At 40.3% G+C, this 20144-nt stretch overlaps 1 protein-coding gene across 4 annotated transcripts in view; it reads left to right on the top strand.

The window, feature by feature from the left end:
• Positions 1 to 20144, top strand: part of FNDC3B (fibronectin type III domain containing 3B) — a 350111-nt gene that overhangs the window by 94722 nt on the left and 235245 nt on the right. For all 4 annotated transcript variants that reach the window (XM_059920533.1, XM_059920537.1, XM_059920536.1 and 1 more), the window contains exon 3: positions 9033 to 9108. In XM_059920533.1, the coding sequence (XP_059776516.1) occupies positions 9033 to 9108 (76 nt within the window). The remainder of the gene's footprint in view (positions 1 to 9032; positions 9109 to 20144) is intronic.

Raw genomic sequence — 20144 nt, forward strand, 5'->3', positions numbered from 1 at the left:
TCCTGTATGGAACTCTCTGTGCTTCCTGGACTTCATTAACTATTTCCTTTCCCATATTAGGGAAGTTTTCGGCTAGAATCTCTTCAAATATTTTCTCAGTCCTTTTCTTTTTCTCTTCTTCTTCTGGGACCCCTATAATTCAAATGTTGGTGCGTTTAATGTTGTCCCAGAGGCCTCTGAGACTGTCCTCAATTCTTTTCATTCTTTTTTCTTTTTTCTGCTCTGCAGTAGTTATTTCCACTATTTTATCTTCCAGGTCACTTATCCGTTCTTCTGCCTCAGTTATTCTGCTATTGATCCCTTGTAGAGAATTTTAAATTTCATTTATTGTGTTGTTCATCACTGTTTGTTTGCTCTTTGGTTCTTCTAGGTCCTTGTTAAACGTTTCTTGTATTTTCTTCATTCTGTTTCCAAGATTTTGGATCATCTTTACTATCATTATTCTGAATTCTTTTTCAGGCAGACTGCCTATTTCCCCTTCATTTGTTAGGTCTGTTGGGTTTTTGCCTTGCTCCTTCATCTGCTGTGTGTTTTTCTGTCTTCTCATTTTGCTTACCTTTCTGTGTTTGGGGTCTCCTTTTCGCAGGCTGCAGGTTCGTAGTTCCCGTTGTTTTTGGTGTCTGTCCCCAGTGGCTAAGGTTGGTTCAGTGGGTTGTGTAGGCTTCCTGGTGGAGGGGATTAGTGCCTGTGTTCTGGTGGATGAGGCTGGATATTGTCTTTCAGGTGGGTAGGTCCACGTCTGGTGGTGTGTTTTGGGGTGTCTGTGGCCTTATTATGATCTTAGGCAGCCTCTGTGCTACTGGATGGGGTTGTGTTCCTGTCTTGCTAGTTGTTTGGCATAGTGTGTCCAGCACTGTAGCTTGCTGGTTGTTGAGTGGAGCTGGGTCTTGGCGTTGAGATGGAGATCTCTGGGAGATTTTTGCCGTTTGATATTACGTGGAGCTGGGAGGTCTCTTGTGGACCAACGTCCTGAACTTGGCTCTCCCACCCCAGTGGCACAGCCCTCACGCCTGGCTGGAGCACCAAGAGCCTGTCCTCAACACGGCTCAGAATAAAAGGGAAAAAAAAAGAAAGAAAGAAAGAAGAAGATAAAATGAAATAAAATAAAATAGTAAAGTAAAATAAAAGTTATTAAAATAAAAATAATTATTAAGAAAAAAAATTTTTTAAGTAATAAAAAAAGAAAAAAAAACGGACAGACAGAACTCTAGGATAAATGGTAAAAGCAAAGCTATACCGACAAAATCACACACACAAGCATACACATACACACTCACAAAAAGAGAAAAAGGGAAAAAAAAAATATATATCGTTGCTCCCGAAGTCCACCTCCTCAATTTGGAATGATTCGTTGTCTATTCAGGTATTCCACAGATGCAGGTACATCAAGTTGTTTGTGGAGCTTTAATCCGCTGCTTCTGAGGCTGCTGGGAGAGATTTCCCTTTCTCTTCTTTGTCCACACAGCTCCTGGGGTTAAGCTTTGGATTTGGACCCACCTCTGCGTGTAGGTCGCCTGAGGGCGTCTGTTGTTTGCTCAGACAGGACGTGGTTAAAGGAGCCGCTGATTCGGGGGCTCTGGCTCACTCAGGCCTGGGTGAGGGAGGGGTACGGATGTGGGGCAAGCCTACGGCAGCAGAGGCTGGCGTGATGTTGCAGCAGCCTGAGGAGCGCCGTGCGTTCTCCCGGGGAAGTTGTCGCTGGATCATAGGACCCTGGCAGTGGTGGGCTGCACAGGCTCCTGGGAGGGGCGGTGTGGATAGTGACCTGTGCTTGCACACAGGCTTCTTGGTGGCGGCAGCAGCAGCCTTAGTGTCTCATGCCCGTCTCTGGGGTCCACGCTGATAGCCACGGCTCGCGCCTGTCTCTGGAGCTCCTTTAAGCGGCGCTCTTAAACTCCTCTCCTCGTGCACCAGGAAATAAAGAGGCAAGAAAAAGTCTCTTGCCTCTTCAGCAGCTCCAGACCTTTTCCCGGACTCCCTACCGGCTAGCTGTGGTGCACTAGTCCCTTCAGGCTGTGTTCATGCAGCCAACCCCAGTCCTCTCCCTGGGATCCGACCTCCAAAGCCCGAGCCTCAGCTCCCAGCCCCAACCCATCCCTGCAGGTGAGCATACAAGCTTCTTGGGCTGGTGAGTGCTGGTTGGCACCGAGCCTCCGTGCGGGAGTCTCTCCGCTTTGCCCTCCGCACCCCTGTGGCTGCGCTCTCCTCCGTGGCTCCGAAGCTTCCCCCTTCCGCTACCCGCAGTCTGCGCCTGTGAAGGGGCTTCCTAGTGTATGGAAACCTTTCCTCCTTCACAGCTCCCTCCCACTGGTGCAGGTCCCGTCCCTATTTTTTTGTCTCTATTTTTTCTTTTTTCTTTTGCTCTACCCAGGTACGTGGGGAGTTTCTTGCCTTTTGGGAGGTCTGAGGTCTTCTGCCAGTGTTCAGTAGGTGCTCTGTAGGAGTTGTTCCACATGCAGATGTATTTCTGATGTATTTGTGGGGAGGAAGGTGATCTCCACGTCTTACTCTTCTGCTATCTTGAAGCTCCTCCCCTGCTTGTAGATTTTCTGATGATGCCCTTTCTAACTGGTGTGAGGTGATAACTCATTGTAGTTTTGATTTGCATTTCTCTAACGATTAGTGATGTTGAGCAGCTTTTCATATGCTTCTTGGCCATCTGTATGTCTTCTTTGGAGAAATGTCTATTTAGGTCTTCTGCCCATTTTTCTTTGGGTTGTTTGTTTTTTTAATATTGAGCTGCAAGAGTTGTTTATATATTTTGGAGATTAATCCTTTGTCTGTTAATTCATTTGCAAATATTTTCTCCCATGTTGAGGGTTGTCTTTTCATCTTGTTTATGGTTTCCTTTGCTGTGCAAAAGCTTTTAAGTTTCATTAAGTCCCATTTGTTTATTTTTCTTTTTATTTCCATTACTCTAGGAGGTGGATCAAAAAATACCTTGCTGTGATTTATGTCAAAGAGTGTTCTTCCTATGTTTTCCTCTAAGAGTTTTATGGTGTCCAGTCTCTAATCCATTTAGGTCTCTAATCCATTTTGAGTTTATTTTTGTGTATGGTGTTAGGGAGTGTTCTAATTTCATTCTTTTACATGTAGCTGTCCAGTTTTCCCAGCACCACTTATTGAAGAGACCTTCTCTTCTCCATTGTATATCCTTGCCTCCTTTGTCATAGATTAGTTGACCATAGGTACGTGGGTGTATCTCTGGGCTTTCTATCCTGTTCCGTTGATCTATATTTCTGTTTTTGTGCCAGTACCATATTGTCTTGACTACTGTAGCTTTGTAGTATAGTCTGAAGTCAGGGAGTCTGATTCCTCCAGCTCCATTTTTTTCCCTCAAGACTGCTTTGGCTATTTGGGGTCTTTTGTGTCTCCATGCAAATTTTAAGGTTTTTTGTTCTAGGTCTGTAAAAAATGCCATTGGTAATTCGATAGGCATTGAATTGAATCTGTAGATTGCTTTGTGTAGTATAGTCATTTTGACAGTATTGATTCATCCAATCCAAGAACATGGTATATCTCCCCATCTGTTTGTATCACCTTTAATTTCTTTCATCAGTGTCTTATAGTTTTCTACATACATGTCTTTTGTCTTCCTAGGTAGGTTTATTCCTAGGTATTTTATTCTTTTCATTGCAGTGGTAAATGGGAGTGTTTCCTTAATATCTCTTTCAGATTTTTCATCATTAGTGTATAGGAATGCTAGAGATTTCTGTGCATTAATTTTGTATTCTGCAACTTTACCAAGTTCATTTATTAGCTCTAGTAGTTTTCTGGTGGCATCTTTAGGATTCTCTATGTATAGTATCATGTCATCTGCAAACAGTGACAGCTTTACTTCTTCTTTTCCAATTTGTATTCCTTTTCTTTCTTTTTCTTCTCTGATATCCGTGGCTAGGACTTCCAAAACTATGTTGAATAAGAGTGGTGGGAGTGGACATCCTTGTCTTGTTCCTGATCTTAGAGGAAATGCTTTCAGTTTTTCACCATTGAGAATGATGTTTGCTGTGGGTTTGTCATATATGGCCTTTATTATGTTGAGGTAGGTTCCCTCTATTCCCACTTTCTGGAGAGTTTTTATCATAAATGGGTGTTGAAGTTTGTCAGAAGCTTTCTCTGCGTCTATTGAGATGATCATATGGTTTTTATTCTTCAGTTTTTTAATGTGGTGTATCACATTGATTGATTTGTGCATATTGAAGAATCCTTGCATCCCTGTGATAAATCCCACTTGATCATGGTGTATGTTCCTTTTAATGTGTTGTTGGATTCTGTTTGCTAGTATGTTGTTGAGGATTTTTGCATCTATATTCATCAGTGATATTGGTCTGTAATTTTCTTTTTTTGTAGTATCTTTGTCTGGTTTTGGTATCAGGGTGATGGTGGCCTCATAGAATGAGTTTGGGAGTGTTCCTTCCTCTGCAATTTTTTGGAAGAGTTTGAGAAGGATGGGTGTTAGCTCTTCTCTAAATGTTTGATAGAATTCGCCTGTGAATTCATTTGGTCCTGGACTTTTGTTTGTTGGAAGATTTTTAATCACAGTTTTAATTTCAGTGCTTGTGATTGGTCTGTTCATATTTTCTATTTCTTCCTGGTTCAGTCTTGGGAGGTTATACCTTTCTAAGAATTTGTCCATTTCTTCCAGGTTGTCCATTTCATTGGCATAGAGTTGCTTGTAGTAGTCTCTTAGGATGCTTTGTATTTCTGTGGTGTCTGTTGTAACTTCTCCTTTTTCATTTCTAATTTTATTGATTTGAGTCCTCTCCCTCTTTTTCTTGATGAATCTGGCTAACGCTTTATCAGTTTTGTTTATCTTCTCAAAGAACCAGCTTTTAGTTTTATTAATCTTTGCTATTATTTTCTTTGTTTCTATTTCATTTATTTCTGCTCTGATCTTTATGATTTCTTTCCTTCTGCTAACTTTGGGTTTTGTTTGTTCTTCTTTCTCTAGTTCCTTTAGGTGTAAGGTTAGATTGTTTATTTGAGATTTTTCTTGTTTCTTGAGGTAGGCTTGTATAGCTATAAACTTCTGTCTTAGAATTGCTTTTGCTGCATCCCATAGGTTTGGGATCGTTGTGTTTTCATTGTCATTTGTCTGTAGGTATTTTTTGATTTCCTCTTTGATTTCTTCAGGGATCTCTTGGTTATTTAGTAACGTATTGTTTAGCCTACATGTGTTTGTGCTTTTTACGTTTTTTCCCCTGAGATTCATTTCTAATCTCATAGAATTGTGGTCAGAAAAGATGCTTGATATGATTTCAATTTTCTTAAATTTACTGAGGCTTGACTTGTGACCCAAGATGTGATCTATCCTGGAGAATGTTCCATGCGCACTTGAGAAGAAGGTGTAATCTGCTGTTTTTGGGTGGAATGTCCTATAAATATCAATTAAATCTATGTGGTCTACTGTACTGTGTCATTTAAAGTTTTTGTTTCCTCTGTATTTTCTGTCTGGATGATCTGTCCATTGGTGTAAGTGAGGTGTTAAAGTCCCCCACTATTACTGTGTTACTGTCGATGTCCTCTTTTATAGCTCTTAGCAGTTGTGTTATGTATTGAGGTGCTCCTATGTTGGGTGCATATATTTATAATTGTTATTTCTTCTTCTTGGATTGATCTCTTGATCATTATGTAGTGTCCTTCCTTGTCTCTTGTAACATTCTTTATTTTAAAGTCTATTTTATCTGATACGAGTATTGCTACTTCAGCTTTCTTTTGATTTCCATTTGCATGGAATATCTTTTTCCATCCCCTCACTTTCAGTCTGTATGTGTCCCTAGGTCTGAAGTGGGTCTCTTGTAGACAGCATATATATGGGTCTTGTTTTTGTATCCATTCAGCAAGCCTGTGTCTTTTGGTTGGAGCATTTAATCCATTCACGTTTAAGGCAATTATTGATATGTATGTTCCTATTACCATTTTCTTAATCGTTTTGGGTTTGTTTTTGTAGGTCCTTTTCTTCTCTTGTGTTTCCCACTTAGAGAAGTTCCTTTAGCATTTGTTGTAGAGCTGGTTTGGTGGTGCTGAATTCTCTTAGCTTTTATCTGTAAAGCTTTTCATTTCTTCATCAAATCTGAATCAGATCCTTGCTTGGTAGAGTAATCTTGGTTGTAGATTTTTCCCTTTCATCACGTTAAGAATATCATGCCACTCCCTTCTGGCTTGTAGAGTTTCTGCTGAGAAATCAGGTGTTAACCTTATGGGAGTTCCCTTGTATGTTGTTTGTCGTTTTTCTCTTGCTGCTTTCAGTAATTTTTCTTTGTCTTTAATTTTTGCCCATTTGATTAGTATGTGTCTCGCTGTGTTTCTCCTTGGGTTTATTCTGTATGGGACACTCTGTGCTTCCTGGACTTGGATGGCTGTTTCCTTTCCCATGTTAGGGATGTTTTCGACTATAATCTCTTCAAATATTTTCTCTGGTCCTTTCTCTCTCTCTTCTCCTTCTGGGACCCCTATAACGCGAATGTTGTTGTGTTTAATGTTGTCCCAGTGGTCTCTTAGGCTGTCTTCATTTCTTTTCATTCTTTTTTCTTTGTTCTCTTCTGCAGCAGTGAATTCCACCATTCTGTCTTCCAGGTTACTTATCCGTTCTTCTGCCTCAGTTATTCTGCTATTGATTCCTTCTAGTGTATTTTTCATTTCAATTCTTGTATTGTTCATCTCTGTTTGTTTGTTCTTTAATTCTTCTAGGTCTTTGTTAAACATTTCTTGCATCTTCTCGATCTTTGCCTCCATTCTTTTTCCGAGGTCCTGGATCATCTTCACTATCATTATTCTGAATTCTTTTTCTGGAAGGTTGCCTATCTCCATTTAGTTGTTTTTCTGGGGTTTTATCTTGTTCCTTCATCTGTTACATAGCCTTCTGCGTTTTCATCTTGTCTATCTTTCTATGAACGTGGTTTTTGTTCCACAGGCTGCAGAAGTGTAGGTCTTGCTTCTGCTGTCTGCCCTCTGGTGGTTGAGCCTATCTAAGAGGCTTGTGCAAGTTTCCTGATGGGAGGGACTGGTGGTGGGTAGAGCTGCATGTTGCTCTAGTGGGCAGAGCTCAGTAAAACTTTAATCCGCTTGCCTGCTGATGGGTGGGGCTGGGTCTCCTCCCTGTTGGTTGTTTTGTCTGAGGCGACCCAACACTGGAGCCTACTCGGGCTCTTTGGTGGGGCTAATGGCGGACTCTGGGAGGGCTCATGCCAAGGAGTACTTCCCAGAACTTCTGTTTCCAGTGTCCTTGCCCCCGCAGTGAACCAAAGCCACCCTCCACCTCTACAGGAGACCCTCCTACAGTAGCAGGTAGGTCTGGTTCAGTCTTCCAAGGAGTCACTGATCCTTCACCTAGGTCCTGATGTGCACACTACTTTGTGTGTGCCCTCCAAGAGTGGAGTCTCTGTTTCCCCCAGTCCTGTCGAAGTTTTGCCGTCAAATCCCCCTAGCCTTCAAAGTCTGATTCTCTAGGAATTCCTCCTCCCATTGCTGGACCCCCAGGTTGGGAAGCCTGGCGTGGGGCTCAGAACCTTCACTCCAGTGGGTGGACTTCTGTGGTATAAGTGTTCTCCAGTTTGTGGGTCACCCATCTAGCAGTTATGGGATTTGAGTTTATTGTGAATGCGCCCCTCCTACCGTCTCATTTTGGCTTCTCCTTTGTCTTTGGATGTGGGGTATCTTTTTTGGTGAGTTCCAGTGTCTTCCTGTCGGTGATTGTTCAGCAGTTAGTTGTGATTCCATTGTTCTCGCAAGAGGGAGTGAGATCATGTCCTTCTATTCTGCCATCTTGAACCAATCTGCCCAGTAAATGTATTTCTTGAGCACTTATTCTGTGTCAGATCTTCCCCTTAGAGAGCCTAGATTAAAGGAAAGACAGACACAAAAATAATTCCTTAGTTAATTAATTGCAATTGTAAATTTTAGGAAGGATTAGAGTTTTGTTCGTTTGTTTTTTGAGAACACTTAGTGCAAGACCTGGCCTGTCCTGAGAGTCAAATACCACTTCTTAATCTGGCAAGGATGAATGGGTGTTAGCTGGTTGAGGAAGGAATAAGTTGGGCAGAGGTGAAGGAGTGCAGAGAGAGCATTGCAGACAGAGGGAACAGTATGCTTGATGGTTTTGAGGCAGGGAGGAACAAGGCTTGCTCTAAGAACTATAAGATGAATGTGACACTGACATCCTTCCAATTTCTAGAAATATATAGTCATTATTTTAATAGTGTTAGTCTCGCACATGGTAATTTTTAACTACAGTTTTTTAAGCTTTGTTATGTCCTTTAATTTATATTTAGATATAAATTAGTGATTTTTTTTACTTTTGTTATCTAAAGGAACTAAATGAGATTAGAACTTAAAACTGAGGTTCTTAAAAGAACATACTTTGCCGTGGCATCCGTGGTTTAGTCTTTTCGGAAGTTGTCTTCTGATAACTAAATATCTATGTTATATGACTAAAACACTGACATTTAGGTAATAGATTTGAAAATTTGAGTGTTTGATGGGTCTTATTTGTAATATTTATTTTATACTGTTCATTGTTATTTCCAGGTTGTATACACGCTTTTTTTTTTTCCCCCCAAACATTTTTCTTATAAATTGCTTTCTATTGTTACACCGTAGACTCAGGTCAGTAATAGATACTTGGGAATGGTATGCAACAGTGTTAGATCAGAAACTCATTTCTCTGTTCAATTTTCCTTTGCAAGTTATAGCTTCTGGTCTTTTTTCTTCTTTAATTGTTGTTTCTGATTTAGTGAAAGAAAAAAAGGAATTGTCTGAAAGAAAAAGTATCTTAATATTGGGGTTTTTTTTTTTTTTTTTTTTAGTTACATAGCATAAGCAACACAGGAGAATTCACTTAGCTAAATTCAAATGCGTGAACTTACCCTCCTCAAATTTGAACTAGATCTAAGACATATCCTAAGTTTTGTGTTTATACAAGATTCTGTGCCACATACTTCTTGTCTAGTACATAAATTTAGGTAATAAAACCATTGAAGAGAAATCCCCAGATGTTCTAGTATTAAATTGAAATTACTGTGTTATTTTGGCAGGTTATTCTCGTTCAAGTTAATCCAGGTGAGACTTTTACAATAAGAGCGGAGGATGGAACACTTCAGTGCATTCAAGGTAAGGAAGTTTTTTGTAAGCTTTCTAATCAAAGAAGTTTTCCTTTATTTATTATTTTATGGAAGTAGAGTTTATCTCTGAGTCTGCATGTGATTTTCTAGAAGTAAAATTTATCTTGGATTTTTTTTTTTTTTTTTTATTGCTTTTATTAGGGGCTCCTTAATGCTGATGTGGGCCTGTGATATATAAGTGACAAAGTTAAATATCTTGAGTATTCTATTGACTTTTAAGTGAATTAAATTAACTTGGGAAAGCTTGCATTGTATTCATATATTTCGGAATTTGGTAGTCCTGAAAAATGCAGAGATTTTTAAGAGAGCTTAAAATTCCAGATGAGAACAGCAAGTACTTTTTCAAATTAGGTAAAAGTTTCAAATACATATTGTGATGCTATCCAAATGATGCTTTTAGAGGTAAAAATATGTATTAAATATCTGTTATTTATTACTGAGTAACAAATTACTCAAATTTAGTAGCTTAAAACAGTTCTTGTCTACAGTTTCTGAGGGTCAGGAAGTTAGGCACAGCTTAGCTGTGTCCTGTGGCTCTGGGCCTCTCAAAATGCTAAACTCCAGGTGTGGGCTAGATAGAGCTACAGTCACCGTAAGGCATGTCTGAGTGTCAGTCTGTTTCCAGGCTCGCCTAAGTGGTTGTTGGCAGGATTTCGTTTTTTTTGTGGGCTAGTGGCAGGCGGCTTCCCTCTGTTCCTTGCTAAGTGGCCTCTCCATGGGGGCGCTTACATTATGGCAGCGTCATCGGAGCAGCAACTAAAGGGCAAGAGGGAGTGGTATGTCCAGCCCGCTCCAGAAAGGGGATGACACAGAGTATGAATACCAGCAGCCAACTTTCAGAAAGCTGCCCACCGCAGTCCACCCTCGGCCCTCAGTAATCCGTGTCTCTCTCTCACATGCAAGGTACCCCCTCCTAAGGTCTGCATAAGCCTTATTCCAGTACAGCATCAGCTCAGAGTCCAGAATCTGCTTATCTCAATAAGCTCCAGGAGCAGGTGAGGCTCCTTGGGTGTAGTTCTTTAAGTACTGCTCCTACGGCATTTCAGTGAATTTCTAGTTTGTGTAACACTGGTGCCTCTTCTCTATAGTTCTCTAAGGAAAGAAAGACGCTTAGGTACTCTGATCCATGTGGGGTTCTGTGTAGGAAGATCAATCCAGATATGGAGTTAGTCTATAAATACTGCTGTGTTGGAGGGCACTGTGTGACAGCTCTTTTTGGCAGTGATTGGGATTATGGGGCAAATGGTAAATTGGCCTGTAATTGAGTTCAGTACTAGGTTATTGATTAGACTGGAATCTGACCAGAGGTCTTATTTTAATACTTGGGCTTGCTCACCAATATATAAAGAAAATGAAGGAAAATGCCCTTTAGTTTTAGTTTTCCATAATGAGTTGCATGGAAAAAGTTGGTCTTCCTATTGTTTTGCATAATAGCAGAGTGTGCTGCTGTGTCGTTTCGTTACTTGTTTTTGAAACTATAAGAACAAAAATTTAGGAAAAAAAATTAAAACTCATTAGGCTAGAATCCTAGTGGGTTTTAATTGCAGTTAATCTGAAATGATTTAACCATTTCATTAATGATTTTTTCTGATTGCATTCATTGTGTCCCTGAAATTGATCTTGGTGTTCTAAACCATTTAAAGACCAAACCTAGTCTTCGGTGATAGATCACACAAAGGAACTTCAGGTAAAAGAAGAGAGAAAAATATTTTAAAATAGTATGGGTTACAGAATCTTCTACCTACTTGTAGAACTGTAACAGATATTATCAACAAATAAAACCTCAAAATTCACTCTGTATCTTAAAAAAAAAAAAAAAACACTAGTAAAACTAGATGAAAAGTTATTTTACCTACATAGAATGAAGCTGATATTTCCAGTTCAGTAAGAGAATAGTTGAGCTTCTGGTCATGGTAACATGGAACCCTAGGCATTGGCTAGAAGACTGTGTCCCTCTACAACTGAGTGTGTGTAATAGAATCTATAAAAGCAAATTGCTGAATGGATCAACATATATAAAATCCACTTTTTCAATGCCAACTGCTTCTACTTTTGGTGTCTGAAGAGTGTGTGTGTGTGTTCGTCTAGTTAGCCTCTTCCTCACTTTTTGTGGGTCCAATTCGTAACTGGTATACTCTGCAGGGAATTTAGCAAGTATATTGCTCTGTCCACAATGGAAACTTTGTATTTATTCATGATGGTACTTGGAGATAAGTGACACTAACACCCCTTTCAGTGATTTAAAAAAATGCCATTGACTAAAGAAGAATTGTAGAGCCATTTATCTTTGGCTTACTGAGCCTTCCTATTCTTTGTTCTCTTCTGAACACTCAGGTACTGTGGTTATCTTTATTTGGACATGTTGGTACCTGGCCCAACTAATTGAAATGACACAGGACAGGATGAGGGTGACCTGGAACCCCAAGTGGTTTGCTAGGGCTTGGGAGGCCCTGGGACAACAGGATCAACTGCAGGAACTGGAAGGAACCCCAGTCCAGACCCATTGTTGGCCACTCATGCATAACAGACAGCCACTCAGCCCAGGTGCTCTCATCCCCCCCTTCATCTGAGTTCCAGTGTGAGTTAGTGAATGCTTCACTCCAGGTAGGTAAAGGATATCAACGTAGAATGTGGAAATAGGCAATATGTTTATAAATTCCAACACAAGTTGTTACTATCCTTTCACTGTGATTAACATCCCTATCATTGCTAATATTTATTCAACTCTTAGCCTTATGTATTCTCTCATTGAATGGGTATGACAGATACACATAAGGAAGCTGAGACCTGTAGAGGCTAATTCACACATCTAAAGTCATATAGTGCAGCTACATGTAAAAGAATGAAATTAGAACACTCCCTAACACCATACACAAAAATAAACTCAAAATGGATTAAAGACCTCAGTGTAAGGCCAGACACTATAAAACTCTTAGAGGAAAACACAGGCAGAACACTTTATGATGTAAATCACAGCAAGATCCTTTTTGACCCACCTCCTAGAGAAATGGAAATAAAAACAAAAATAAACAAATGGGACCTAATGAAACTTAAAAGCTTTTGCACAGCAAAGGAAACCATAAACAAGACAAAAAGACAACCCTCAGAATGGGAGAAAATATTTGCAAATGAATCAAGGGACAAAGGATTAATCTCCAAAATTTACAAGCAGCTCATGAAGCTCAATATCAAAAAAACAACCCAATCCAAAAATGGGCCGAAGACCTAAATAGACATTTCTCCAAAGAAGATATATAGATTGCCAACAAACACATGAAAGAATGCTCAACATCACTAATCACTAGAGAAATGCAAATCAAAACTACAATTAGGTATCACCTCACACTGGTCAGAATGGCCATCACCAAAAAATCTACAAACAATAAGTGCTGGAGAGGGTGTGGAGAAAAGGGAACCAACCCTCTTGCACTGTTGGTGGGAATGTAAATTGATACAGCCACTATGTAGAACAGTATGGAGGTTCCTTAAAAAACTAAAAATAGAATTACCATATGACCCAGCAATCCCACTGTTGGGCATATACCTGGAGAAAAGCATAATTCAAAAAGAGTCATGTACCACAGTGTTCATTGGAGCTCTATTTACAATTGCCAGGACATGGAAGCAACCTAAGTGTCCATCGACAGATGAATGGATAAAGAAGATGTGGCACACATATACAATGGAATATTACTCAGCCATAAAAAAATGAAAATTGAGTCATTTGTAGTGAGGTGGATGGACCTAGAGTCTGTCATACAGAGTGAAGTAAGTCAGAAAGAGAAAAACAAATACCGTATGCTAACACATATATACGGAATCTAAAAAAATAAATGGTTATGAAGAACCTGGGGGCAGGACAGGAATAAAGATGCAGACGTAGAGAATGGACTCGAGGACATGGGGAGGGGGAAGGGTAAGCTGGGACAAAGTGAGAGCGTGTCATGGACTTATATATACTACCAAATGTAAAATAGATAGCTAGTGGGAAGCAGCCGCATAGCACAGGGAGATCAGCTCGGTGCTTTCTGACCACCTAGAGGGGTGGGATAGGGTGGGTAGGAGGGAGTCACAAGAGGGAGGGGATATGGGGATATATGTATATGTATAGCTGATTCACTTTGTTATACAGCAGAAACTAACACAGCATTGTAAAGCAATTATACGCCAATAAAGATGTTAAAAAATAAATAAATAAAGTCATCTAGTGAGAAACAGCAGAGCTCTTTATTGCCTTGCTCCGTGGCTTTACGTCAGGGAATCATGAACTCAAATCGACTCCATTTTCTTGGGCACGTGACAAGAGCAAGATGGGTTCCTATTCCTGGAGTAACAGGATTCTGGGAAGGATGCTAGGTGAGTACTCAGGTGACCAGAATGAGATAGAGATGGTTTGCAGAGCAAAAGTGGATGGTGGAGACGGGGTCTTTGGAATAAGACAGGTACCCTGTTCACAGAAGTGAGAGCAGGATAGTTTGATACAGGGAGTATTGATTTAGAAGTCCTTAAATTATCTCTGTCCAGAGTCAGGATTGGGCCCAGAGTTGAGGTGGGCTGAGCTTCTAGGTGGGGCTTCCAGCTTCAGTTGCTGGAAGAGGATGGGTACAATGGTAGAGGACTGGTTAGGAAAGGATCTGAAATTGAGTCATATTGTAATGGCAACTTGTAAAAGATGCATTTGTATTTTACTAAAGATTAAAGTTAAGAGAATGAAGCTCTAGTTGTGCTTTTTCAACACCAGCCAGCAGATGGGGAGGTGTTTTTTTCGGCGGGGAAGGAGAGCGCGGCGATTGGTGGTGGTGGCCTTCCGGGAAAGTTTGAAGTCATCCCCATTGCTTACACCATGGTTGAAACTGTCAGCTTGATAGCTTTGCTATTTCAGCACTAGCCAGCACAGTAAGAATTGCTGGGGGCTGGGGGGTGGGGTTAGGGGGAGGGAGTGGAGCTGGTTGCAGGCCTTCCTGGAAACTTTGAAATTACACCATGTGAGGTCAACCCCCTCTGCTTGTAGTCGAATTTGTCAGCCTAATAATTTTCTCTATAGGACATTTATGACGTCACTAGAAAGACCCCAGAAGCTCATTGTGGTGCCATGAAAAGGCAGTCTGGAAATTCAGAGCAAATCAATGTAAAGCATATGGTTACTCTGGGGAAAAAACAAGATTTTGTTTTCATGGGAATGTCCTTGGTGATAATGAAGGAAGAAAAACACAGGAAACATACAATATGCTGTGAAAGCAGATTCATTTCTAATGGAATATTTCTCAATATTTCCATGAAACATGAATCATAGGTCTTGAAGGGGCCACAGAGGTCATAGTTTATTCTTACTTGGAGGCAGCACTATACCTATGGCATCCTAGACAAAAGATTTTTCTTTCCTAGGCCAGGTGAAAGTGTATAAAGAGCTAATTGTTAGGGAAAAAAGAATCTTAGCGATCAATCTGAATTTTTTCCTCTGGTGAAATTCAGGAATTAATAGAGGGCAGCTGCAGGTCTCTCCCGTTATTTTCATATCCGTGTCTGGGCTGAGGTGCTGGCAGTGCAGCCTTCCTTCCTGCCCACGCGTGCCATCTTTTTATCCGGGCCAGTTCTCTGCTCCCTGTAAAACGCTTCAGCCAAAACAAATACCACTCTTCCTTTAAGCTCTAGGGCTCTCTCCTTCAGCAGGGGTCCCCCCCCTTCCCCCCGGACCATTTCAGTCCATTCTGACCTTTCTCTGCGTTCCTGGAGGAGCAGGTGGAGGTAGCACTGCATGTAACTATCTGGTTATACGTGTAAACCTTTCCTTAGCCCTTGAATTAGACTGTGAGTTCAGTTGTGACAGGAAACAGTGTATCCTCCACCCTACCAATACCTCCAGCCACACAGCCTGACAATAATTACTGACCACTAGGCCCTTGACTAGCTCTGGCGTTACATCAGATGTGATGATTTTTCTTTTAACTTTTACTATTGTGCCGGGAACTTGAAGATATTTAGTTAAGTGCTTTTAGGGGCCTTTAAAATCTCTATAGAAGAACTTTCAAATTTCAAATCACATTACAATTAAAGCTAATCAGTTTCCTTTAAAAAAAACATGTGTAAGTCTAAAGAACTTTCATTTTGACCAGTATTAATGCCACAGTTTTTGTCTTTCAAGACGTATTTCAAATCATGAGCCTGAAGAAAACAGGTGAATGTCCTGGTGATAACAGCAAAAAACAGGTTAAAGTGAAATGCTTGGGAATCACCATTACCCTAATAAAGAATAATACTTAAAGATATTTGATTACTAATGTTTTTTGTCCAGAATAATCTAGACATCTTTAAAAAGATTATTTACTCGGCTAATTTGTGGTAAGTGAGTAGAGACCTTGAAATGACAGCAGAATGTATGGCAGGAGGGAAACTTGAGGAGAGCCTTACTCTGAGGTGGCTGTAGTTTGGGTTCTGTTAGAGTGTGAAGCTTTCTCCCTCTCCTGCTTACTCTGCTTAAGCCTTCTTCAGCTCTGTGTCTGAGTCCCCCTGCCCCACTGAGTGTGGGAACCGTATCATTGATGAACAGCATGCTCTGCTCACAGGCCCCTGTGAATGACGCCATTGAGAGCCGGTCCACATTTTTGAATCTCCTCGTTTGTCTCCCACCCCGCTCCCCGCCACATTCAGAATCCAGACTGTCACTGGGACCTTAAAGTTACTTTTTTTTCTCATTGGGTACTTTAAGTGCATTTATTAGACTTGTTTGGCACATTAAAACACCGACCTGTCTGTCTTTCTAAGAATTTTATGAGAGGTCCTAGTGGACTCTCGTTGTCTCTTGCTTTGTTGATTGAGAAGTGACTTGAGTGATGTCATAGGTAGGGCTTGCAAGCTGAGGTAGACTATCATTTCACAAGCAAAGCTTCTATATGGTCTATGCCTTTAAAGAAAACTCTGCATATAAGTGAGAAATTCCTGTTTTACTGGCTTACAACTAAGGAAGAGGACCTGTTGCAAATGAAGTCTGTCTCCTAAGAGTGATTGAACCCTTGCCCTGGCTTAAATTTGCAAACAAGTCTTTTATCCAAACTATTTGGGTGATTTGAAAGTGAACTTACTGTCCTATGACTGCCTTTAAGTAGTTTAGAATCTTTGCAAACTTTCATTACATTGAATATGTAATTGATTGTTATTTGACTGTATGTAATTACTTACGGAAAGTCTGTATTATAAGGCAAAAGATTTTTTCCTGTTACAATTTTCTTATTTTGAGAGCTTCTTTTTCTACACAAGAAACTGCTTTGAAAGTCAATTCCTTTTGCATTTGGGGGTTTGTGAGGGATCGTTAATCTGAAATGTTACTGTGAACAGTTAAGGCCTCACTTGAGAAAATCTTTTAGAATTGAAAATACCAAGTCTTTTGCCCAGGCTAGCCCCAGTGTCCTGCCCATCTTTCTGACTGATCCAAAGCTATATTTGGTAAGACTTAGTACATAAGTTTCCAGTGAGGCTCTAGGCTGAGAGAATCTGAGTTTCTAGGAATATCTGAATTATTCCACCAACTTGCCAGCTCATTTTATAACTTAAATATTAGATTTGGGACAAATCAGTCTCTTACCTGTGTGTGTGTAATATTGATTAAATGTTGGTGAAAAATCACTTTTAGCATTTTGGAGAATACCTGATCTCTGAAATGTTTGAGAGCCTTATTTTGGGCATGATGATTTGCCTTTTTTCTCATACATGGACATGCATAGCTGTTTGTGCAAACAGGAGTTCTGTATGCTGACCTGACAGGCCCCCTTTCAGACAATAGCTTGCTGCCGAGTAACTGGAAGTTTACCACCAGAGTAGTCTCCATGAGGGTCAGTGAGTACTGATGGGCCCAGAGCAGAAAGTCCAGTTTATGGAGGGGGTGGGAGGAAAGTCTGTGATTGTAAGTGTGGCTGTCATCGTGCTGGGACTGAGTAATGTCCTGAGACTGGGTTACATCAGTGTGAAACCATGCTGCTTCCCAGGAGGTGGTGTGAAGGCCCTCTCAAGGGAAAATATCCAGTGTGTCTGCTGCTTTCTACCCTTCCCATTTATCTCGATTGTTTTTAGCTATTGTTACATATCCATAATTAGGACAAAAACTGTACACAAAATTATATTGTCAGACTTTCTTTGGCCTTTTTCTTCAAGTAAAGCTTGAGTGATTTAATTGTTAGAAGTTATAAAGGTTATGTTCTAAGAGTAAAGGCTCTGTAGTGAGAATCCCTGGTTGTTTGCTAGATAATGGTTAAACTCTTAGCCTCAGTTTCTTTCCTCTCTTAAAATGGGGATAGTGGGAATACCTATCCAGTAAGGTTGTGAGACATTCCATTGTAAGTACTAGCCTCATCATCATCATCTAGTAATGTACACAGCTTTGCTGATTATTTTTGTTCTAAAGAGATGCCATGACCGGTTGTGGGCAATGACTTGGTTATCAGTCAAAGTTCGAGCCTCCATTTCATTGCCTACTTAACAATAAGCTTGCTTTCATGGGTTGATGGCGATAGCAACATTTCAGACATTTCAGATGAAGGTTTATGGGGATGTATGTATTGTTCAGATAAAGGATTGTGGATAAAACAGTGGTTCCACTGTTTCATGCATTTAAAGTTAGTTTTGTTGTAGTGAAGCTTCAGTTATTGCTTTTATTTTGGATGATAAGCTGTTAACTCTCACACTATGCCTGAGAGGCCATATTCAGACAGGCCTATAAAGTAGTGCCTATGGGTATGCCTTCCCTCCTTTAGGCCTTGTCGTTCACTTTTCAATTAAATTCCATACTTCTTTTAATCTTTATTTAATGTGTCCTGCTCTTAGGCAGTACTGAAGAGGCAGTAAGGCATATTGGTAAGATCATTATGGGTTTTTGAGTAAGATTGGCTGGCCTAGAAGTCCCCTGCATGTTAGATGTGTATCGTAAAAGCAGTTACTTCTCTACACCTACACCTAATCTGTAGAATTGGAATAATAATATCGGTCTTAAAGAATTGCTATGGGGATTAAATGGCATATTGGGTAGAAAGCACTTAGAACAGTTTCTAAGGCAATGTAAGGGTCCAATAAATAGGAACCATTATTAGGCTCCCAGTCTCCATTATGGCTAGACATTGAACCACCTTTATTTTTGTTAATTGTCAGTTTAAAGCATTTCAGGAAAGACTCTGTGAACTTGAGGTATTGGTTAGGAGTTTTCAGATGTCTTCACATTTTAGTTGTACTGCTTCATAATATGTTTAAAAATTATGCAGTGGGAGTTTAGCTTCTGTGCCATTTTTGTCTTGCACGCTTGTTCAGCAGTGGTTAAAATGTCACTTCTGAGGGTACCACTGCTTGGCGTTCCTTAAATGTCACAGATCTTTGCATGACAGATAATTCCAAAGAGCTAATTGTCACATTACCTCGATTGTCCACCACATTTTATTTCACAGCGTATAATCTTTTAGTTCTTGCTTTATTCTTTCTGTATTTTTTACCTTTGCGTTTTACACTTACAATTTGAAATGGAAAATTTCATGTTAGAGGTGTCTTTAAAGAAGTCTGTAAAGGGTTCTTCAAGGGCAGGGGTCAAATCTTAGTGATCTTTGTATCCCAGTGCCTATCCAGCACCTCCTAGATGCTCAGAAAAGAGGAAAGTCATTTCCTGATTTACTGCTAAAAAAATCATGTCAAAATCATGGAAAAGTCTCATAGTTAATTCACAGAGGTAATTTTTTGTTTTTGTTATTGTACTTAAGTAATTAAGTTTGGTTATTTTTACTCTCCGTTCCTCAAATTAAGATAATGAATGCAGGTGTGAGTTTGTTTCCAAAAACATACAGTAATTCTGAAGAAGTCCAGTATATTGGTTAGCTCCCTTACTTGTAAAAAGCATGAGGGAGTGATCATTATATCCCTTCTTTTGATAATTTTTTTCTTTTGTGAGGAGTAGGCTGGGAACACCTTGCAAAATATTTTTAAGGCTATTTAATAGTGAAAGACCAGCTTTATCTTTTATGTTATTAGCAAGTAATTTAGATTGTTCATTAGTATTTTATTGTTTTCGTGCAGTTAAAAATTATAGCATTTATCTGTAGCAGTAAACTCTCAGTAAACTCCATGTCAGACCCAGGCATAGACAGAGTACACTTTAAATTGTAAACGAGTCTGGTTACTGAAGTAAATGGAGTTGGCAGGCAGGAGGCGAAGAGAGCGTGGGTGAGGGCATTGGTGGTGGGTGTGGAAGCAGGAACAGAAATTTGAGATGTTTAGGAGATAGTCATGACTTGCTGACCAGTGGGACTCACACTGAAGAGAGGGAGTGAGCTATGCACTAGATGTTGTATGTTTCCCTAAAATAGGTGGAATCCGGTCCTTTAGAAAAATGTTTGTCCTACAGTGTAAACAATAGTTTACAAACTAAACATTTTGTATTCACTCTGTCCTAATTGGACAAGCATTAGGATTAACAAAAAAGGATTAAAAAAAAAGCAAACTTTTTTTTTCCTTTAAGTAAGTGCGTTTTTTCCGCTCATCAGCTTGGGTACTGCTTCTTGGAGGAGAGTTTTCAGTGACTTGGAAGGTATTTTGCACACTAGTTTTTGAGGATATGAAGACAGTTGGGTAAAAGGGGAGTGTGTTTTAATACTTCTTTCTGGACTCATCTAAATATGGAGAAAACTGGCCTCAAAACTGCCCACAGGGACTTCCCTGGTGGCTCAGTGGTTAAGAATCCGCCTGCCAATGCAGGGGACACAGGTTCGAGTCCTGGTCCAGCAAGATCCCACATGCGGCGGAGCAACTAAGCCCGTGCGCCACAACTACTGAGCCTGCGCTCTAGAGCCCGTGAGCCACAACTACTGAAGCCTGCGTGCCTAGAGCCCATGCTCTGCAACAAAGAGAAGCCACCGCAATGAGAAGCCCGCGCACCGCAACAGAGTAGCGCCCACTCGCCGCAACTAGAGAAAGCCCGCGCTCAGCAACAAAGACCCAACGCAGCCAAAAATAAATAAATAAATAAATTTATTTAAAACAAAACAAAAAAAACTGCCC

This window comes from Balaenoptera ricei, chromosome 4 (genome assembly GCF_028023285.1).
Source record: "Balaenoptera ricei isolate mBalRic1 chromosome 4, mBalRic1.hap2, whole genome shotgun sequence".
Taxonomy (NCBI): domain Eukaryota; kingdom Metazoa; phylum Chordata; class Mammalia; order Artiodactyla; family Balaenopteridae; genus Balaenoptera; species Balaenoptera ricei.